This window comes from Leptinotarsa decemlineata, unplaced genomic scaffold (genome assembly GCF_025532065.1).
Source record: "Leptinotarsa decemlineata unplaced genomic scaffold, Ldec_3_MD MMD2_tig00000133_RagTag_RagTag, whole genome shotgun sequence".
Classification (NCBI taxonomy): Eukaryota; Metazoa; Arthropoda; class Insecta; order Coleoptera; family Chrysomelidae; genus Leptinotarsa; species Leptinotarsa decemlineata.
The window spans coordinates 1,284,969-1,309,487 of NW_027412542.1; the positions used below are offsets into that span (position 1 = coordinate 1,284,969).

General features: G+C 33.8%; 1 protein-coding gene across 1 annotated transcript; it reads left to right on the top strand.

Moving 5' to 3' along the window:
- Positions 1-1,940: 1,940 nt before the first annotated feature.
- On the top strand, positions 1,941-18,200 carry LOC111509968 (TBC1 domain family member 12). The gene is made up of 5 exons (XM_023165833.2): positions 1,941-2,908; positions 5,250-5,399; positions 5,450-5,656; positions 9,484-10,157; positions 13,122-18,200. The coding sequence occupies exons 1-5, from the start codon at positions 2,118-2,120 to the stop codon at positions 13,319-13,321; spliced, it is 2,022 nt and encodes a 673-aa protein (XP_023021601.1). The 5' UTR covers positions 1,941-2,117; the 3' UTR covers positions 13,322-18,200.
- The last annotated feature ends 6,319 nt before the right edge of the window (positions 18,201-24,519 follow it).

Genomic DNA, 24,519 nt, shown 5'->3' on the forward strand with positions numbered 1-24,519 from the left:
ACCTATTCATCAGTTTCTCATAAAAAATAATCTAACCAAATACATAACTCTCGCAAATTCACAATAAAAACATTTTAACCTGATAGATTTCATAAACTACAACCTTACGATTTGATCTCCACAAACTTTATTTGTGATACATTTCTCAAATAAAGTTTATGGAGATCAAATCGTATGGTGTAGTTTACGAAATTACTATGGATTAGTCTTTCTCAAAGTGAGCCATAACGCCCCCTTGTGGGTGCTGGAGGCATATAGGAGAGCAAGAGCAGTAAAGGGCACAGAGAAGATTGGGATACGTTGAAGCGGTTTAGGGGGACCGCTCCTTTAAATGCCTTTTCGTTTAACGCGCGTTTCTTCTTGTAACACCATCTAGGGGACTAGACAGTAACTATTTGCTGTCCGATAGTTTTCAAACTGTACAATAGATAGCGGTAAGTTTCAAGGTGATTTTGAGTAAATTCGAGCCTGATATCAACAAACTTGTTGAAAATTCTCAAATTTATCAACTTGTTAAAAATCCTCAAATTCATCCTTCACATTAGATTATTTTTAAAATTCAAATTGAAATGCTTGTTTTAATAACATGAATAAAAGTTTTCCTTATATTACAAAATGGTATTTTATATTACCCTCATCAGAAAGTCTCATTTTCACATGAAACACATAATTTAATTATTAAAATAATGACTGCGATTGTGATTCTTAAGATGTAGTAGAGTAAAAAATGGGGGGCGCTAGAAAATAATTAATTCTCGAAGTGGGCGGTAGACAAAATAAGTTTGAGAACCTCTGCATGTATCTCCATCAAGTAATGGCCGAATTAATCAGAAAACTAATAATGAGAAACACTACCTATATGCTGTTCACGTTAAGAAGAGAATTACGTCATTTTTGGTAATTTTGTATATCCAACATAACAACGTTAAACTTCCCACTGAAATTCATTCAACAGCAATGAAACTAGTAACATTTCATTTTGTAAGTTGCTCAACTGATAGTAAAATTTCAGACGTTGCCGAATCGAAAAAAACTCGAAAACTGTCAGTCTTTCTTTTCTGTTCAGATCTAATCATTTCTTTTGATAAGACCTGCGTATATTCAATATGCCTAAAGCATTGTCGAAATAGTCCCAACAAGTAATAAAAGTAAGTAATGATAATAGCAATAAAACATATCAACAGTACAAAAAAATTTGAAAGTTCGAAATAGTGCACATGTTGGCAACGCCGTAACTTGTCATCTTGTGACGTCATTTTCTTCTTAACGTGAACAACCCATACTTAAGAATAGTATGCCGTTAATGCAGATGTTGACAATCACAATTATTCTGCATTTGATATTCTACTACACTCGTGAAAATAATTCCATGTTAGCAAAAAATATTCCATACTTTCTCACTCATTTTTTTCAATAACTATAATAAATTCAAATTTGAAACAATCCTTTTCAAAATTGCTGTCGATGACAGCCGTGAACATTTCAATTTGACCTATTACTTGAAAGTTTCCATAAACGCTATCGTTGATTGTTATGGTTGAACTATAACTTGGTTGAATTATAATTGAAAATCATAATTCCTCCTTCATTTGTAAGAGTTCATAATTGAATTACATACATATACTTAATATTTTCGAATGCAAACATGTTTTGGTCCTGATAAAAGCAAACTGATTTATAAAACAATGCTAATCGAAAATATGTTTTATATTCTGTGGTCATTACTCACCGTGTTTAACCTCAGAGTAATAATATGAATATATTTTTTATTACTGTGAGTGTTCAACTAAAAGACAAATAATCCGAGGCGAATGCCGACCCAAAACGAATACTACAGTTTTTGCCCGGAGAAACGTATTAAGTTCATTTCGTCACTCCTCTAGCGTTCTGGTAGACAAAACGAATGCGACTTTAGGCTGTCAATGTCACTGTCATGTCAAGTTGACTTGATTGACAACGAATACTGAAACGTCAAAACACTGAAGTGATAGAAAATAGAAATGGAGTGCCCATTGTTGTAATTATTTTAATCAATTTCTCCATGCTGAAATTGTCGCTGGTATTTTACGATAATATTTCTGCAACCATACATTTTAGGACTTTTGATCTGATGAGAAATGAAAAATTTTGATTCTGATGAGCATTTAAGAGATAACGGACGATCCACTGATGTTTTAATTGATAAAAGAGGTCAAAATTGTTCAGGAAATGAAGAAGTGCTGATCAGAAACAATAATGGGTTCAAATTTTCAATGGGACAAAAAGGATATGGTTATGAAAACCTTCCCACATACAGCAACAACCATGACAGTCCAAGTTACAGCTTACCAGCTTGTGTTAACACAGTCAACCATGAGAATTATTACGATAATACAATAGACAATAAGTCTGACAAGCTTATCCAGGACAATACTCCCAACTCTATCTCAAGTGAATCGTGGTTTAGAACTTGGCCAGAACGGTACGATAAACTGAAAAGTTGTAATTCTAGCCCAGTTCATAATCAAGCAAATCCTTATGATGGTATCGGCAATAAGAATGTTAAGAATAAGTTTACATTTAATGAAGCACTGCAAAACATATCGCTAGCCTATAGCCCTGTTACAAAGCAATTACATGTAGTTGAAAAATCTGAAATCGTGGATATCGGCCTTCCTGTAAGTGAGAAAGATGAATGCAGGAATGAAGAATGCAAAAATGAGGATAGTGAAAATACCATTGTTGGAAAGAAACTGGGACATAGAAGAATTGAGGCTGGATCATTTTCAAGCACTGTTTCAACTTTGAGTGGAATCAGCGATCCATCAACCTCTGGCAGTCTTTTGGGTTCTGATGATCAGTCACTCTCTAGCTTTGATATTCCCAGCTCGAAGCCAAGGAAAAAGAGTATAACTAATTTTTTTTCAAAGTAAGATAGGAACCATAGATTCTTTATTTTTCATCATTAAAGTTATATACAAATATACGTAGCAGTCAAGATTCATTCTCTCTAAAAAATACATACAATATGCATTCATACAATTTTCAATCATTCTAAAAGATTGTTTCAATACAAATTTCAATGAAAATGCCCAGTATGAAATGTACATGAAACAAACAGTATGTAACATTGCAAACATTATGTAATTAAATTAATTAAATTATTATAACGGAGGGTTTCTTGATGATGACAATTCTGTGCAGTTTCTAATCTTGAAAATCATGGCATTCAAGTTGTCACCTCTTCCAGTGAATTGTGAAATTTATTGTTTTTGGAATATTCCAAATACACCTTATCAAATATGAAGGTAATGTGAAGAGCTTATGAAAAATTGGCTAAGAGATGTATAAGGATTAATATCTTTCATACAATATAACATGAATTTTTTGTGAATGAACAGTAAATGCAGCAGGAAAGTCACTAGGTAGTATTGGCATTTTCAAGTAATTTCAGTCATTGAGTTAAATTTTCTGATTGATTCGGCCGTTACTTCATGAAGATCCATAGTAATTTTAAAAAGTACACCTCATAATTTCATCTCCACAAACCTTATTTGAAAAATATATCACATGTTTCACTAGCACATTCTTCATTAGCTTTATCAAGTGATTTGAGTATTCAAATCACTTGATAAAGCTAATGAAGAATGTGCTAGTGAAACATGTTGTGAGATATTTTTCAAATAAGGTTTGTGGAGATCAAATCGTGAGGTGTAGTTTTTGAAATTACATTGAGTTAAAGTCATTATTCTTCTGCTGAAACAATATAATAGATGATTTTAAAGTTTTATGTATTGAACCATCATTTGTACCTCATTGAAATTCTGCACAGTTTTTTTCCGTTTGATGTGGTGTGATGATTTGTAAGTGTTAAGCTGATTTGCTTCACCTGTGCCAGCATGGGAAATCAGTAATTGAGAGAGATACAAGGAGATGTGTTTGTTTAGATGATTTTGTTTGGAAAATAAAATAAGGAATTAATAAAAACTTCAATCAAAAACGTTTTTTTAAAAGTAGTTTAAAAACTACAAGTACAATGCCATAATAGTAGGCACTAGATTCTCAGAAAGATTTTATTAAAACAAAAATATTGTTGTCAAGGTTGTGATTCTATATATTTTATTATCATTTTCCCCATCTGTTCAGTATAATTTCCATACGCCACTGCAAGAGACAGATTAAGGCAAAAACGTCAGTCATTTCTGAGAATTTAGTGCCTACTATTTTGGAATTATAGAATATTCACAGAGTTATTTGAAGTTAGAAAATTCATGATATTCTTCTCTATCAAATAATTTCTCAACATTTTCGAGGCGCAGACTAAGCCAAGCTAATGAATTTAAAATTGCTCAGATATTCTCCATCGAACCTGTTTCTCCCCTAATTATCAGCTGGTATCAAGTGAGTAATGTAAAACGGAATTTTATATTATTCAGTCACACATCAAATACCAATGTTACCATTTTGAGTGGCAGTATTTCTGTGATAAGCAGCGAGAGCTTCTCAACTTCCCAACTCCTGATCCAATAACTGAACCTAAAAAAAAAAGTTTGGTGGTGCAGCCAGAAAATTACTGAGTCATCTCCTCAAGGGCGGGGTACTTCATAAAACCGCCTTGCACCAAATTCTTGAGCGGCGTACGCATTATCTGTCTCAGGTGGAGGAGCAAACCTCCCACGAGCAGATTAGCAAACGTTTGCGCTCAAGCGATGATTTACCAAAAGCAGAGGCGAAAAAGCCCTGCATGGTTGAATCTAAGGCATCGTCAAGTGTAGCTGACGTGCAAAAACCCTCATATGGGAAGGTTGTCGCGGGTATCAAGGTGGGAATCTTGCACCTTGACTATATCGACTACCTCATAAACGATGAAACAGCAGGGCATATACTTTGTGCCTGCCCCGCTGGGGATCGAATCAGGTTTTTAGAGTTCGGCAGAGCCGTACTCTTACCGTCTGACCTGAAAGACCACTCACCATACAAACTAATCGGCTTCGTTAATAAGCTGGGTTCATTTGGTCGAGTGTGAGCCGCAATAAACCCTTGCGGGTTGCGGTGGTGAGTCGAATAGACCCACTTACTTTGGACCTAACCTAACCAATTGCTGTGATAATATTAATAAAGATCGCAAAAGAATCAGTCAACTAACTTTGAATATTCCAAATTTACTAGTATAACTGAAGTAAAAGTAATACAAAATAATATATTGTGTAAACGGACATTTTTATTTTGAATGTATTGTGTATATATTGGTGGTATTTTGTTATTTTCAGACATGTATTTTCTTGGAAAGGATCCTCGAATGAACCAGCACATTTCAGTAGCAATGTTTGGAATATATTCAATAAACAGTCAATCCAGAGTCTCCCATCCTCACCAGTTAATGTAGTTGCAAGTTCTTCTGCTCTAATTCAAAATGAAAGGTAGTTTTCATCAGTGATTTTTCAAAGAAATCTATTAATGGAATTTTTAGACCTTCCAATCTGCCAGCAAAATCCGTTGAAGAGGAACAGAAGCACAGGGATGAATATAAGGCAATTCTTGCAGCAGCCAAAAAGAAAGATGCTCAATCATCAGCTGCTAGACACAAACAACGAAAACTTCAATTGAAGTTGGAAGAACAGTTAGCAGCGGCTACAAAACATTTCACTCAATCTGTTCTTCCAAATTGGGACGCAATGTAAGTTTAATTAATAGGTACTTTGATTGGAAACTTCAGTTGTAGCCCAATATACTTGCATTTATGATTTTGTCACTGATAAGATGATAATGATCTAATTCGAACATGATTCTAGTTATCATATAATAATAACAAGTTTATTCATAATGAAATATACAAAAAGTAAAATTATATAAAAGTGCTTCAATAAACATAATTTATAAATAAACTGAAAAATGAATAAGTACATAGATAACCTTGAGATACACTTCTGAATTTCTGTACCTCATTTAGCTGTTCGGATTGCTGATCGATAGGTGAATAAAACATTTTATAGAAATCACATGCTTCATTTTAATAGTTCTTAAATATCCTAATGTACAAACATATGTACAAATTCTGTTATTTGAGTTTGTTTTTGACAAACTTTTGTACGGTAGTAAGAATTTCGTACAGCATTATGAACTCGCGATATCATTGTTTTCATAACATTATTATCCAAGTTAGTCTGAACAAACACATTGAGCGATTCCGCAGCCTTCGGAGCTTCAGACACACTCAAGGTTGGATAAATCTCCTCTGGTGCGTCATCATCACCATCATTATCTTTGTTATTCGCGTCGTTGGCGTTTTTACGAAATTGTGATTTCAAAACTTGAATAATCCCTTGGTCCATGGGATACAACACTGATGTCGTGTTTGGAGGCAAAAACACCAGCGTTATGCTTTTCAAGTCTGTAATATGGGGATGTGCTCTTGTAGCAGAGGTCCATTAAGGGGTATTTTCCGGTCGCGCTGAAGCTTGAACCACTGTAACAATGCCTTTTCCAACTGCTCATGAGTAGAAGTCCTTACACGTTTGCATTTTAAAACATTGGCATTGAACAGCGACTAGATTTTATTTTAATTCTTTTTAATTGTGGATATTGTAGAATGGGATACGCCAAACTCCTTTGCGAGTTCTGTATTTGATTTATCGGCATCTAATCGGTATAATATTGCAATTTTTTCTTCAATTGCAAAACACTTTTGCTTCACAGAATTCATTTTGTCGAACTTTATGGACTTACAACAAGTGACAAAGACTTCATACTGGAGCCTCTGGCGTAAAATCAGTCTATTAATATCTGTTAGTAGTACCTATCAATAGATGTTCCTAAGAATACTACCTGTTAGTAGTACCTATCAATAAACTTTCCTAAGAAGAGGGAGTGCGCCGAGGTATTGGTGCGCAGATTGTGTAAACAAAACATTGCGCGACGTTTTAACCGGATGTAGTATTATAAAAAACGGATGCTATAAGTGGTTGGTCGCTTAAACCTGAGTCGCACTAAACGGTATATTTTCGCAATAACTAAATGTGAAACTGAACTTGAGTAAACATTATCGTCGCTGTAAACGGATAGTCGTTACATATGAATTCTATATGTATATAAAGTTAGTAAAGTTTCTTCATTTAAGTGCTGTTACAAAAAATATCTCATCGCTGAAAAATTTTCAGTAATAAATTCAACATGTTTTCTCTCTCTCTCTTCCCTCTCTCTCCTTCCTCTTTTTTTATATCTTCTTTTTTCTTTATTTTTTTCTCTCGTTTAGTTTTCTTTTCTTCCAGGCTAGAACTAAGATCAACAGTACCCTTCCGGTACATGTTGTTTCTAGCCTCATTTGTAGTTTTTTTTAATCATCTTTATAGATTAAATAAATATTACTGGAGTTTTTTCCCCACACCAAATCGTTATTTTTACACCTCGACACGTGTTTCGATTACCAAGTGATCATCTTCAAGAGGAAGATAAAAACATCTTCCTCACCAAGTGATCATCGTCAAGAGGAAGATGTTTTTATCTTCCTCATGAAGATGATCACTTGGTGATCGAAACACGTGTCGAGGTGTAAAAATAACGATTTGGTGTTGGGAAAAAACTCCAGTAATATTCATTACTACACCAAAGGTTCCAAACAGTATATCACATCTTTATAGATTGTATATTTATTGTATTTATATGAAACTACAAATAAATATTATTATTATTATATATACCAACCAACAAGTTCAGGGATATTAACCCTGCAGTGGTGACCTGCGGTCTCTCAGACCACCCAGTAATGCGTTTTTTACTTTTGGCGACATCGCGCGATGTTACTCCTACTGCTTCCTTCTAGCTTAACCTTTTTCGGGTCCCTTCACGCACTGTAAACCAGAACGCGTTAGTGGTAGTAAGAAGCCAGTTGTAATTGTTTTCGGACTGTGAGACCGACGTCACCTATGAAGTAACAAATCTGCTGTACATATATTTTTCGATTTAATTCATTTTGTGTGAAGTAGAGCGTATCCAATCAAAGGTATATATTCTTATATAAATAAAATAATGTTTCGAACAAAAATTATCTATATAGGAATATGAGTTTTGAAGCAGAACAATAAAGACAAAACGTTGCGCCGGCACTTCCTTGAAAATTTGTCTTTTGCCCTGATAAGCAACCATTTGAAATCATGAGCTTATTCAGAATACATACCACGTTCAATGCGCAGTAGAATTCTTGAAATTTGTAATCTTGATTCTGAACCTTCAGGTTTAGAAAGGAGAGATACAGGTCGATGTGCAACCTGCACTTCTAAAAAGAACAGAAAAACCCGATATTCTTGTGAAAGCTGTGAGCGGTTTCTGTCCCTGAAGCACTGTACAATGATTTGTGAAGATTGTTTCGAGAGAAATATTGTCAACAATCATTGAATTATGATTGATATATGAACACGGAAATTTTTTCTCAGGATTTGAGGTTTTTGTTACAAAATTATTTATATTTTTGGAATTCATTATAATGTATTCAGTTGATGAGCAAGATAATATTTGAATTAGTATTTTTTTAAATAAAATTTGATTCCCAATGATGTATGTTTCGATCAGAATTAACTCAAATAAGTGTAGTTTGATAGAAAAACATTTTTTCACACACACAAAAAAATATGTCTCTCAGACCGACGTCACCACTCATATTTCTTAAAACCGCGTCACCACTGGAGGGTTAATTATAATTCTTTTCATCAAAAATTGATGAAAATAAATCTAATTCTCTGACTAAAAAACAAAACCGAAAAACTAGTTCATACCTCACTGAAACAAAAAAATGTACTGTTATTGAAAAATATTCTGCTAGAGAATTCTTTTCCAGAAAAATTATTCAACAAAATTATTTTTACTACTGTCAGTAAGACAGAAAGTACAAATGATAAGAGTCAGATAGAAGACAGAATGAAATATTTTTCTTTTCCTAATAATGGAAAATTCTCGTCCAAAATTATAAAAGTTTTTCAAAATGAGAAGAATATCAAAATTTCTAAAAAAAATATTAAAGTTATTGGAAATATTAAAACGCAGTTAAAAGACTCTACACCTGATTTTAAAAAATCAAACGTTTTTTATAGAAGATGGTGGACAAAAAATGTTGGTCAGACTAAACGAGCTATTAAAACACTGTTTCGAAGAATCTGAGGTAACTGAATTCATGAAACGGAAAGGTCAGAGGATGAGAACTATGACCATCGGTAACCATTATTTACTGTTTTGAGGGATATTCTCGTAAAATTAGCGGGAACTTTCCTGGAAAATTGGAGGTTTAGTCTACTAGATATGAATAGGTTGAGTCGGAGTTTAGAAATTAGTATAGTTCATCTTCGGATGAAGCCAATTTGGTTGGTGAAAGACAACAAAGTTTTGGCCTTCTTTCCCAAAATTAATCTTTTCTAATTATACATCTGTGTGGGTGCTTTGATTTCACGACACGAGTTTAATTCTTCTTTTCCATTGGGTCTACTATTTATTGAAATGTATTCATTCGTTTTTCAGGCGTTCAAACAGAAAAACTATCGAATTATGGTGGCAGGGCCTTCCGTCCAGTGTACGGGGAAAAGTATGGAAATTAGCCATAGGTAATGATTTGAATCTCACTCAACAGCTCTACGAAATTTGCCTTTCCCGTGCTCAAAACAGACTCAACAGTCCAGAACCGCCTCCATGTAATCCAGAAATCGATCAAGAAAGTAGTATGGATGTTATCCAGTTAGATATTTCAAGAACGTTTCCCCATTTGTGTATTTTTCAAGAGGGAGGCCCTTATTCGGATACTTTACATTCCTTACTTGCAGCATATGTATGTTATCGTCCGGATGTGGGTTACGTTCAGGGCATGTCCTACATAGCTGCCATTTTGATATTGAACATGGAGCCTTTCGATGCTTTTATTTGTTTTGCCAATTTACTGAATCAACCGTTACACTTGTCGGCATTCACTCTCAATCAGGAACAAATGCAAGCTTATTATAGTGCTTATAATCAGGTATTTAGTTATAATCTTCCAAAACTATACTCACATTTCGAGAGATCAGGACTGACGCCGGACCTGTATCTGTTGGATTGGATTTATACGATTTTCGCCAAAGCGATGCCGTTAGATATTGCGTGCAGAGTTTGGGACGTTTTTCTCAGGGATGGATATGAGTTCATATTTCGAACAGCTCTAGGTGAGTCAATATCTTTCATCTGCATTTAGGAAAACTAGTTTAGTTTGTTTTAGTTCGTTTCAGAATAATATTTCTATTGAACACTTTTCATTTCAGTGTCACTATTTTTTGGGTATGAAGGCCGTGGATTGTTGTAATATCTTCCCGGAGTTTCGCTGACACGTGTGGCTAGGTTTCTCAGAGGTTTATACATCCTGAGTTGAAATCTCCGACGATTGGATTATACGGCTGAGTAACGCGTACTTATGTTGACTCCACTGGCAATTTGTGTGCTAATACATGTACCTGGGTAAAATACGTAAAGCCTATTTATGTTGATACAGGTAGTCTGGTGAAATAATACCTTTTTCTGGATTTGGTAAATTTTCAATAACATACGTTGACCCTTTTCTACCTGCCGTCATGCTGTTTGCTATTCTTGAACTCCATAGAATGGGATTCCATATTCGATTGAGGTTCACAGTGAAGAAATACAAGTGTCAGGGGAGGCTAAATATCCGGGAGTAATTCTAGATTCCAAACTGACCTGGAACCAACACTTGGACAGGATAAAGAGGAAAGCGGAGGCAGCACTGATGCTCGCCAGACGCACCTATGGAAAAACATGGGGGCTAAAACCAGACATGGTATATTGGCTAAACATGATGGTGGTTAAACCCATGATAACATACGCATTTCTGGTCTGGTGGCCAAAGATGAAGTAGGCGACCGCTATCAACAAACTAGGCAAGGTGCAAAGACTTGCATGTTTGGGAATGACGTGAGCAATGAGAACTACCCCAACAGCTGCATTGGAGACACTCTTGAATCTACCTCCTTTACACTTTGTGATAATGGGGGAGACCAGAATGGGCCAATTCAGACTGGAAAATTCACCGAAAAACAAAAGATCGGACCGAACAGAAATTTCGGAACATGTGGAGGAGCACATATTGAATATGTGCACGGACCATATGACATCGAAGTACACCTTTAACACAAACTTCACGGCCATAATCATAAGCCGTGAAGAGTGGAAGACCATTAGTCATTCCTAAAACATGTTTGGAAAAAACACCTGGTATACAGATGGATTGAAAACCAAACATGGATCGGGAGCTGGAATATACCGAGCGGATAGAAATTTAAACTACAGTTATCCGCTAGGACTATACACATCCGTCTTTCAGGCGGAAGTGCATGCTATCTTGCAGTGTACAAGGCTTATTAAATTGAGACCTCAAAGAAATGAGCGGATCAATATTTTAACAGACAGCAAGAGCGCAGTACCTGGCAACAAACACATTAGGGAACCGTCCGAGAAAAGAACTGAAGAACTACTTCAATATAGTAGGGATCGGCTCAGAATAATTACAGGGTTACTAATCGTTCATTGTCTGCTTAGAGGACACCTGAATGAAATGGGGCTGTACAACGGAGACCTCAGCTGCAGATTATGCAATGAAGGGATAGAAACAGCTCTACACCACTTATGCGAATGTGAGGCACTGAATCACAGGAGGCAGGCAATATATGGACATACAAAATTACGTCCAGAAGAATATGACAAACATCCAACACGGAACCTGTACAAACTAGGTTCACAGCTTTTTCTTTTTTGATGAAATTGTCCGTCTCCTTGTGGATTTCTATTGCCCCCTGTATCAGTTGGCTATGGTATCCCTGTTCGGGGGCAATGAGTTCCATATTTCGTAATATCCTGTCATCGGAGATATTAATTCGGGATGTATAAATAAACCTCTGAGAAAGCTAGCCACTCGCGCCAGCGAAACGTCAGGAGGAAATTTCAAAAATCCACGGCCTTCAAACACGGAAAATATTGACACTGAAAACCTCGACCACGAAAGCCTTAACCGTTTTCCCATTTTTCATTTCAATAGTAAAAATATGAATGGAAAAAAGTGGAAAATGATAAAAAGTATATATTTTTGTACATTTCCATGAATTTTCATACATTCACATATTTTAATGTTGTTATAGACTAACTCTTTTATTGATCGTGAATTACTAAGATCTCTATAATTAAAAAATAGATTATATAATCTACTGCTGGGAAAATAATATCAAATTCATGATTTGATAGTTATATCTAGAAAATAGAATATTGTTCAAGATGTGTAGAGTTGATTAATAACAATGATACATGCTGTTTCTCAGGGATCCATAATTGGACCACTTATAACGATTTAATGAGTTATTCATGGCCTTCAGATGAAATCAAACAGTTGAATAGTACTTACAGAAACAACTGAAACTGTCCACAAAAGAGTATTTACATGGACCAAAAAAAGTTAATGACTTAATGCCAGTAAAACGGTATTAAATATTCGTAATATAATGACTTACACTCTCATTAAATTGATATATAATGATTTGAAGGTTACATCTTGCCCAACAACAAAAATGCCATGAAAACTATAGCAAGTATTTCAAAAACTGTATATGATTTGTTAAATGAAAAGCATGTGTGAGGTTTTTGAACACAATGAAGGTAATAAGAAGAAGATAAAAAAAGAAAAACATGGTTAAGAATGCAGAATTGAGGCCAATTAATGCTTTTGAAGGTGGTTTGGTAAGCTGAGATGTACTAAACTAAGTAGAAATGAGGTTCAGCAAGTTTCTGATGAGAAACTGAGATCAGAAACTTCATTCATTCAATAGGTGTCCAGAGTTTTATGGATTGATTGTGATACACTGATTTCATCATCTACTTTGAAGGAAATTTTCTAATTTGGATTTTGTGCCAGTGTTTTGAATAATATTCTGTTCAAAATGTACATTCAATGCAGTGTGTCTGTGTGAAATTGTTCATTGCATTTTGTTTAAATTTTTTACTTTGTTTTTTCGAAAGATTGATTGTTAGCAATATTTGACGTAAATCTATTTAAGTGGTTTTGAAGCATTTCAAACAAAATTGGAATACATGAAAAGAGAAGTACTGGACCTAGTAATTATATATTTTAGGTATTCTACATTTGCACCAAGACGATCTGATGGAGATGGATTTTTTACATGGAGCTCAGTTCCTAACCCACCTGCCCGATGACATATCATCGGATCACTTATTCAAAAGTATACAGTTAGTTAGTACAACAATAGGAAAACGAACTTTTTATCAAATTGTTGAAAAATGCTTTTTCTCTCTACCGGAATCGATGAGATAGTACATAATGTTATCGGTTATTGTAAATATCACACAATAGCAAAAAGTCCGGAACTGATAGCATTTCAAGGCTGTATGTATGATATTCTTTTGATAAAAAACATATGTGAGGTGTGCAATGCTAAGGTCAGGTAGATATGGAAATTCAAAAATACTTAGGATCTGTTTCAGTTCAGTGAAAAAGTCTACATACAAATTGACTAATTATGTTTGATTTTCTGCAGTTATATTTATGGGAAATAGGATTCAATCATATGGCAATTTTGCTCTTGCTGGTAATGTTAAGCTCAAACTTGTTTCTACTTTCTCTCTTTCACAGCAATATTTTTTTGTATATGTCCTTATATTTTTCTTTGTTGTACGTTCTGAACACTTTTATGAGTTCCGATTGCTCGAAACCTAAAATTACCACTTGTTTGGCTATATATTATTGTTAATAATATTTGTTTTCATCTTTCCACCAGTGTCTTGAAATTTATATAAAAATTATAGTTCGTCCATCACTCTGAGTCCTGATTAATGTATTTATAATATTTTTTTGTAAACGGAGTTCAAAAAACTTTTTAATACTGGTATTGGTTGTCGTTCGTAGGGGTGCGACAGCTGGTTAACGGAAAAACAGATTTTAAAACAGATTTTTTTTTCAATTAGCGATTTCATTCTATATATCTTTGAAAACTGAAATATATCACTAATATTGTGTTTTCCTTCAGTAACAGTTAAATCATTGTCAGAGTACACAGCAACAAAACTTTAGATGATTTATAATTTGCACCAGAATTCACAAATAAAATACCGTATCATGATAGGTTGTATTGGAACCTCTGACGTAAAATGAATCTATTGAAACTACTTTTTCCACACCGAAACAAAAATACTCTCTCTCTCTCTCTCAACGTCAATTTCACTAAAGAAGACAGTATTATCTCTGCTTTGGGACGGAACATGGTATATTGCTCTGTCGATTTAAAAAAAAAAATTTCACTGTAACTTATTTATTGACAAAGATATTGAAAATCCGTTTATACTTTACCGTAGAAACTTTCCATGAGCTTTCGATTTTTCTAATGGAAAAAACTATCATTCATCAACATTTATTTTTTCTGAAGGAAAATACATTTGTTTTTCATTTATGTTGAACGTTTCTTCTCTCCTAAATGAGTCTAAATATTTCAACCATTCGAGCAGACCTGCTCTTTGTGGATTTTTTTGGATTTTTGATGAAGAGAACCAACTGAAATTACAATGAGTCTTAATGAGGCTTACCCATTTTGGTAAACCATATAAATTAGTGGGTTTACGGAAATGAGGAATTATTTGAATGCATTCTGTTTTACTTAGCGAATTTTTTGTTCAACTGATCTTATTGAATCACCTCTTAGTTTTTTGTGTGGTACCTAATGTTATACTATAAATCAACTGAAATAATGGTTATTGTAGTTTTCTCGTACTTATTCAAGTTACTTCTAGTATGATGAGGTCATGATAAAACATTTTTACATTCAGATCAAATATTTTACAAGGGCTGATTGCTCGATAACAGTAAGCAGAAGGAAAGAAAAACTGCACCTTATATTGGATTCTTTCAATTCTGAAGATGGAGGGAGATTTTGGCTTTCGAAATGTTAAGATAAGTATCTGTACAATTTTCCTAGTTCTTTTTTGGATGGCAAAAATTATCAAATACGACAAGTTACTGATGAATAGTGTATTTTCCTTTGTGAAAAATACATTGAATTTACGCATTGACTCATCTGGATAAATCAAAAGTTTGCCCTTTCTATATCTATATAAAGTTCCCGTTACAATTTCAAATGTTTTCAGATTGTAGAAAATGATATTCCCAGAAAGTTCAATAAAAAAAATTTGCGTTTTCTATTAAAAAAATCTGTTAAAATCTGTTTTTCCTTTAACCAGCTGTTGAAAACATAGATGATATTTTCATAAGGGGGTGGTCAAGTGCACTGTTTAATGACTTTCTTGTTACATGATGGAAACACAATCATATTTTTTTTCAAAGATTTTGTGGAAACAAGAAATCTTTGATAGAATTTTTTTCAAACACAAGGATGTGGCATTTCTTCAAAGACAATTATTTAACGCTCACTTGAAAATAAATCGAATATCATTAGAAATGTAGTCAGTTTACTTCTCCGATAATTTTCTCAAACATAACCTGTTCTTACTAATATATTATTTCAGATTCTTTTTGTTGGTATGTATGTACATATTTAGTATTTTTTACATATGCGAAGTGTAACCTGATTTGTATGTTTCAGTTTCAATGTTTTTTTATTATAAACGTGTTTTCCGAAATAATGAATTTCCGTATATGTTTTGCTTTGATTAACTTTTTGCCTATATTTTTGCGCTAATGAGCAGTTTCATATAATTAGAAAAAAAAAAGATCTGAATTGCTTAAACCAATTTATCCAATCTAAATTATCTGAAAAATCACACTGGTTTCAAAACTACTATCGTGAGGAATTATTAGTCATATTAAGAAAGAGAAAGAATGAATCTATGAAAAAATTGACATTGAATGAAGTCGAATGTTATAAGTTAACTTGATAGGAGTTATTTTTACAAAAAATGTTATGAAATTTTGCTAGACAAAATCTTTTAACTAAAATAAATACTACTGATCATAATGCTTGTGTCGGGAGACCTTGATTTGTGTTCTGGTGTTGGGAAAGTGTTTCCAATAGATTATTTTTATGCCAGTGGTTCCAGTACAAACTATCAACATAAATGAATTAAGCAATGTCACACCAACTCTCATTTTTTACCTTATATGCCCAACACTAACATCAACATTTTTACCAAGCAGCAACTATTTTTTGTGGAGGGTATGAACTGCTTTTTGCCTTATGATTCGAGATTTAACCGAAATGATTTATGTTTGACTGTGAATATTTTTAGAAATAATAATTTCGTGATACCTTGACATGTTGAGTTAAACCTATAGTGTTCGACCGAAACTGGTTTTTACGACCGAAACCGATTTCGGCAACGGTTTTGACCGAAACCGAAACTTCCTTACAAGGATTATGTTTTGAGGGAAAAATAAAGAAAATGATATTATAATCAGTCAGTCCTTATTTTTTATCTTCAAATCCCAACGTTATGCAGTCTTCGACATTTTTACTTATTGATAATCAACAAATCAACATAACAACCCCTTATTTAAGAAAAAATATTAATTGCACCTTAAAAATACTTGAAACGGGTGAGGTGTTTATTTGAGTAGATTCTTCTTTTGAATATTACTAATGGTTTTTCAAAAATATTAAACATAAAATTAGTTATTTAAGTTGTTACCTAATATCACAATAGGTACTTAATATTTATGTAATAAACAAAGTAAATCACAAAGTAAGTCACGACATGATTAGGTACGTGGACGCGGCAAAATGTCTTCGTCACTTGTATGAAATTCAACGCGCCGAACAAGACCGATCACAGCACGAGAACTCCCGAATGAAGTTTCGGTTTCGGTCGTAGTTTCGGCAGGTTTGCCGCCGAAACCGAAACTAAACCGAATCCCGTTTTTTGCCGAAACTCGACTGAAACCGAACTTTCGGTCGGACACTATAAACCTATTTTAAAAACGTTTTTAGATATATTTTTATTGTAACTTGTGTAATTATGATGAAGAGATCTACTGTCCACACATTTCTGAGGGTAAATTCTAAGGTAAAAAATTTTTCCATATATATATATATATATATATATATATATGATGTGTTGTTTTTCCGGGTGTTCATCCGTTGTGTACTATTCGATAGTCGACGTTTCGCCATCATCTCAGATGGCATTATCAAGACGAGTTACTGCTTCGCTTCGAGAGGTGTAACTGGTGAGAGGTGTTACCTCGTCTTGATAATGCCATCTGAGATGATGGCGAAACGTCGACTATCGAATAGTACACAACGGATGAACACCCGGAAAAACAACACATCATATTCTACCATCCGTGAAAACCTACATTGTAATATATATATATATATATATATATATATATATATATATATATATATATATATATATATATATATATATATATATATAAAATCTGAAGTTTTCACGGATAGGAATATGCTGAACTGGTTTTTCCGGGTATTTGATCCGTGTATGTGATATTATCTCTAATTTCAGGTGAAATTAGAGATAATATATATATATATATATATATATATATATATATATATATATATATATATATATATATATATATATATATGATGACTAATATTTGATGTTCCCAACTGCACAACTTTGTTATGTGTATCTCTGGTATTCAGTCATAATCTGAATTGAAGATAATTATTCATGATAAAACTATAGTTTTGTTGAGCATTACAAAAGAAAACCACATAATAGCCTCTGTACCCTCTCAAAATAATGTCATGGACAGTACTTCTCATGTAGTTTGTGAAAGAAATTATAATTTTTAAACTTCGTAACATGACCAGATATTCTTATTTGCTCTCTAAACATATGTAGTTGATATTTAGTGATGATTTCAATGCGGAATTATTTTTCGAAGGACAATTACAAACCCCCACTAATTTTAATTAGTAGGTATGTTGAAATTTGAACAAAACTGGATGGTTTGAATCCAGATTATTTTGTATGTAGAATTTATCATTCATATGTTGAAAATATTTTAATTTATGAAGAATCTCGTAGATGTAAATGTCTTACCAACAATGTCTGTCGCTTTTCGTAATTGAAATTTGTTCAGTAAATAATTGGCTGTGTAGTAGATTGAAATTATTGACAAAAATGATCTGTTATTATTATCTTTTTGGAAACATGTATTTTCATATCAAATATTTATTCATTGTCAGTCCAATATATATTTTTTTGATACTAGATATATTTATTTCATTTTCATCATTCTACCACTGATATTACTTTAGATTTTAAAGAGTTTGAAACAACTTCCAATTCTATTGTGATAAATGGGGTTATTTTATTTGTTACACAATCAAAACTTGAACATCATCAAAAATTAGTACATGTTCAATAATCATATTGGATGTCCTTAGATTGGCTTCAAGTCAGCAGACTAGGCAGATCAAAAAATATTTATTCGTTCAAGAATAAAGTATTTTTGGTTTAAATAAAAAGGGACGTATTTATAGGAGAGTCTAATTTTTGGGAAAGAAAGGTATCGGAATAAGACAAATGTCTTATTCCTCCATTGAGGATTACAGGATGTTTATTTTACCAAGCTCCAACAAAAATCACACCCTTTTTTCAAGTGGAACACCCTGTAAACAGTACTACATTCGGAAATTCCACTCAATGAATTTTCAGAAATGGATGGTTTGGCTATTTTTTTAGAAAATGTATCTTATCAGAAATGTATCTTATTTCAAGAAAAATTATAAAAAACTTGGCTTCTCTTGCGAAAAGTGTGTAAATTGAAATAGCTACCTCTTATCAGTGATAAGAGATGGAGTTTATGAATATTTGAATTCAGAGCTTCTAAATGAATTAAAAGTATTAGATTTATAATAAATAAAAAACAAATATGACAATTTTTTGATAATACTTACGCAGGGGTTTAAAAATGACGTTGGCAACACTTGTGATTACAGTTTTTCTATTATATATTTCAGAATCGAGATAACATCATCTTTCCTTTATATAATAAGTTACTGGTTAGAATAAGAGTTGATGGATTCTCCAAACGGAAGTATTAAATACAATACCTGTAACAAACACTATGGCGCGTCAAAAGTTTTAGTATGCGAGAAGCAAAACTCATATTCATTGTATTTTTTGAATTACATTTCAATGTTTGAAAATTACGTTTAGGATTTTTGATATGATTAACATTACTTTTCAATCAAAACTTACTTTATTGTTTGAATTAATACCGTAGAATAAAATTAAGTTATATATTGCCCTGCTCTTCAACACTTAAGAGCGACAATGTCCATGAAACTTCATGTTCTTGGCAAAGATGAGTTTATCACCTCATGTTTGGGCGTTCAAATGGAATGAAGAGATAAGTCTGCTGTCGCCAACAGAAATATATTACATTTTTCTTTTTTCCAATGGATTATCGATGCACGTTAGAAAAAATTGGAGATATTATGGATCCCTGGTAAACATCAGCGATGATGGCAAAGGTAACCAAGAGAGAAATATACATGGCTTCTTTGGAAAAGTTGGAGAGTCACGAAAAAAACTCCAACCAAAATATCAAAGTCTAGGCCTTTGAAAATTAAAACGCAGCAGCTCAAGACTCTCCAAGTGAAGCAGTATTTCTTTTCAAAATCCCAAACACTGAATTTTTGGAGAGGAGTTTTTGGTGGGGGAATTACTAGCCACTAGTCGACCTCATTGTCACACTTATTGCTATGTATTTAAATCAACGATCAATGGAAACCAAATTTTCGGTAAATGATATTCATTTCCGGCAAGAATCTGGATTCGATGATGAGTTATTTTGCCAAGGGTTTCCTTGATGAAACTGTGAACTGGATGCGGAGAGGCAGCAGTGTCTACGGAACTACATCCTCGGCTATAGCGAGGTAAACCATTGAAACAAGACGAAATGGTAATTTGATAAAGTATAAGTATTTTGAGTTATATTTTTGACTTTCAGAACAAAATTGTTGATTTGTTGAGTATTATCATGTATTAAAAATGAAATGAAACGTAGGTTTTTGCGCACCCACACACACACACACACACACACACACACCGAATCGTGTTTCTGCCTACTCAGCCTTCGTCAGTTCGGGGCAGCCAAGTTTAAAGAATGTGCAATACTTGGCTGCAAAAAAGGGTAAAAACACAAGCAACAAGCGGACTCATCATCAGGGGCCAATTGCGGATTCGTGGCATCGTCGGCATATGCTATTCTGTTCAAAAAATAAGGAGAATAATAATTTTTCTCGAAATAAATATTTATTTGTTGATCAATTTCTATTCTGTCCACTTGCAAGTAGTCCCCCTCAGATATAATACACTTGTGTCGGTGTTATTTCCAATCCTCGAAACAGTTCTGATGTGCACTTTTTATTTATGTCCTTGAGCTCTCTTGGCCATTAGATTTTTATCAGCACTTATTTGCTCAAACAATGCGCATCGCTAATTGTTGAAGCACTTACCATCATAATAAATAAATGTCTTTCTGATGATTTTTTCCATCAGTGTTCAAACCAGCCAAAGTTCTAGCTATATTCAAGAAGGGAGATGAAAAATTACCTGAGAATTACAGACAAATTCACATATTGCCCATCTTATCCAAAGTAATGGAAAAAGCTATTTTAATACAGTTTAGTAACTACATGGAAAGCAATAATTTCTTACATAATTATCAGTTTGGGTTTAGGAAAGGTAAAAGTGCCATAGACGCTATAAACAAATTAGCTAATAACATTATTGAAGCTTTTGAAAATAAACAATCCTGTTTAACTATCTTCACAGATCTGTCAAAGGCTTTCGATTGTGTCAGTCATGATAAACTGTTGGAGAAATTAGAATGGTATGGCATAAGAGGAATTCCCAATGAAATAATTGAATCATATTTAGCTAACTGGGGCCTTTCCTGTTCCTAATTTATGCTAATGACTTACCTTCATATATGCATCTCAAACTGGAATTACTGACAATATTATACGCTGACGACACGTCATTTTCTGTACATATAGATAGAACCTGTGATGTTGATAAAATATCGGCAAATATTCGTGCTTCTGCTAAACAGTGGTTTGACTCTAATGAACTGTATATGAATGAAACAAAAACAGAAATTTGTGTATTTTCAAACTATCGCATTGATTCCATTTCTGCATCAGAAAGTATAAAATTTTTGGGAGTTCATCTTGACTCGTCTCTTGCTTGGACCACCCACATCAGTAATCTTTGCAACAAACTAGCAAAATCTGTTTATGCCATTAGGCGAATAGCTACAACGGCTGGTCAGAAAGCAGCTCTAATGACATACTACGCCTTGTTCCACTCAGCAATGAGTTATGGGTTGCTGTGCTGGGGTAATGCAAGCTACATCCATCTTCAAAGAGTATTTGTCTTACAAAAAGCTGATGTACGTAGCATTGTTAAAGCTGAATATAATGAACACTGTAAGCCTTTGTTTGAGAATACAGGAATCATGACTCTATTCTCACAAATTATCTTTGACAATGTTCTGCATGTCAAAGAAAATTATCACACACTCACAACACACTCGGATATTCACTCCTACAAAACACGCAATGGAAATAATATTGTGCCCCTCTTAAGAAGATTGGATGAAAGCAAACCAATTGGCATCACTTGCTTCAATTTACTTCCTGAAAAAATCAAACATGTGCCACTCAGACTTTTCAGAAGTACAGTGAAAAAACTTCTCACTAAAATGAGCCTGTATTCTCTTATACAATGTTACTCTTAAGGATTCGCTTGGAGATACCTAGTGCATCTTTTCCACTTTTTATTCCTGTTTCTTTATACGTTAAGAATTTTTAAAATGCATTTTATACTCTACATTTAATTTTATTGTTACATTTACAGCTTTTTTATGTAACTGTGCAATGTAATAGGTGACTTGTCCAAAATATTTGTATTTTTTATGGGCGCAATAAATGTCTATTCTATTCTATTCTATCTCCTCAATCGTGGCAAAACGCCGTCCTTTCATGGCTCTCTTCAATCTTGGGATCAGAAAAGAGTCACAGAGGGCCAAATCTGGTGAATACGGTGGCTGAGGCATAATTACGGTGTTGTTTTTGGCTAAAAAATTACGAACAAGTAATGACGACTGAATAGGTGCATTATCGTGTTGCAAAATCTACGATTTTTTTTTCTACAATACCGAAAAAAATTTTTTGTATTATTTATCACAAGTGGTGCATAACTTCAACATAATACTCTTTATTGTGGCAAGCACTCCTGATGCACTACGCCACGGTTATCGAAGAAAATAGTGAGCAAAACCTTGACATTTGATCGAACTTGTCGTGCTTTTTTGGTCTTGGCTCCATAGGATATTCCATTGGGACGTTTGGACTTTGGTTTCGATGTTATAACCATATACCCATGATTTGTCACCAGTTATGACCCCATTAAGCAAATCTGAATCGCCGCAATTCCTGAGCGATGTTCGTGCGACTGGTTTTTTGTCAAAATTTGGTATTTTTGGAACAATAGTATATTTTACAACAAGTGAGAAAAACGACATATTTCTCACGAGCGCAGGCCGCAAATCAAGCGAGTGAGAAATGTCATTTTCTCACGCATGTATTGCTGTATACTGTACTTTTTCTACGGTTGCGTCGTTTTCAAGTATTGAAAATTAAAATACATATATAATAATACTTGTATGTCATTAACTTATTTCTATACTTTATTTAAAATAGTAATTAACAGTTATATTTTAACAATTTTGTAATGTAATTCCTAGTAGGAATTCCTAGTAGGCGAAGTTGAAGTTGATGGGGAAACGTACTGAGCTTCCACAGCATTGTTGTGTTCAGGTTCTAATGGCGCTGGAGGCTGAGTGGATTCTACTATAGTTTTTGAAATTTTCATTTTGATAGCTATGGAGTTGTCGATATAAGATTCAGCAACATTGCTGGATTTCCAACCCCCATGGCGTTTTAAAGTTAAAAGATCTGCCCCTGCATTAACTAAAATAGTCGCAGATGACCTTCGGAAACCAGAATGTTGATGATTTCAATCTTCTTGACAACTCTTCAAAACTAACAAGGTATTAATGAACAAGAATTTACCTTGGCTTTCATTTTACAGTCCATAAAGTTTCTGTAAGCGATTCTACATTTTTCTTTTGATGTGCTTGGTAGCAAATTATTGCAAACATCTATTACTTTCTGAACACAATTTCTGGAGGTCTATTTTCCAACTCTAAATCTTCGCATTCTATTATATTCAATATTTAATAAATCTGAACTGTTTATACTATAACAATTAACAATAAAACTAGTTTCGTTGGGTAAGTTGACAGCAATAATTATGCAGTGCTACGGTTTTGTTGTTATGGAAACGCCGACAATGGGCTACTTGGATATTGCACGCGAATCGTCAGCGTAGCGTTGTCAACATGGAGAACGTGACATTTCAATCTGATATGTAACAATTCATGACTGACTTGGGTTATCGGGATAATATTAGTGACAAATTATTTTTCACTATAATGGCGGATATTTCTCACTGCGTGAGAAATCTTTCGTTTTGAACGTATGAAAGCGATGAGAGTGGCACATTGTATAGCATCCGTAGAAAAACTTCCCTGCCACACGCTTCATGCCCAAAATTTACGAAACAATTGCATGGCATGAGCCATCCCATTTGACGACATCCTCAGCAATTTCTCTAAGGTAATTCAACGATTCTCCATAACAATTTTCTCCACTTTCTCAACATTTCCATCGGCTGTTGATTTGCTGAGGCGTCCAGGGCGAGCGTCGTCGTTCACATCTTCTCAAATTTCTGTGAAAAGCTCGTACCACTTGTAAACGTTTTTCTGACTCGAAGTATAAACACCGTATGCCACTGTCAATGTTTCAAGTGTTTTGGGCACTCAATTCTATGTTTTAATAAGAAGGACTCCAGGAAGCGAAAATTTTTGAGATCATTCATTCAACTTTAATGTCGACATTATTTATATTAACAGTTGAATAACTTTTTGAAACATCTAGACACATTTTTTCCAACATGAATTTGTTTGAAGTGTTCAGATAACATCATAATTGATTTAAATTTTGAAATGACAATAGTATACAAAATTATTCCATGTGGTATACTGTCTTCAGTGGCGATGCTTACATGCCGTAACGGGAATGCTGAGACCTGTTTTTGGTGTTGAATCTAAATTATATATAATGGAGGTAGTTTCAGGAGTTGAGAGTTTTTCATTGTAAATTTCCTACTAATTCAGAATATTTTTAATTTCCCAAGTATCGATAACTTTTCAGTTATTATGCCTCGTGTCCACTTGCAAGTAACTTGCGAAAGTTTTTTCACCAAGTACTTGCCGGCGTGTCTACACTGCAGTCTAATTGTTTTGAAATTTATTGCCGCAAATTACTCTAGCAAGTTCGTTTGCTTGAGTAACACTTCCAGAAAAATTTCGTCTCAGCAAGTGGCTGCTGCTGTTGTAACATATATTCAGTGAAAAAACAAATAAAGGACAAGGAAAATGACAAGAAGCGTAGA

Excerpts from the sequence above, each read along its gene's own strand:
- LOC111509968 (XM_023165833.2), top strand. The coding sequence starts at position 2,118 with ATGAAAAATTTTGATTCTGATGAGCATTTAAGAGATAACGGACGATCC. Across the intron at positions 5,657-9,483 it reads CTTCCAAATTGGGACGCAAT|GCGTTCAAACAGAAAAACTA; the intron begins GTAAGTTTAATT and ends TTCGTTTTTCAG. Across the intron at positions 10,158-13,121 it reads CATATTTCGAACAGCTCTAG|GTATTCTACATTTGCACCAA; the intron begins GTGAGTCAATAT and ends TATATATTTTAG.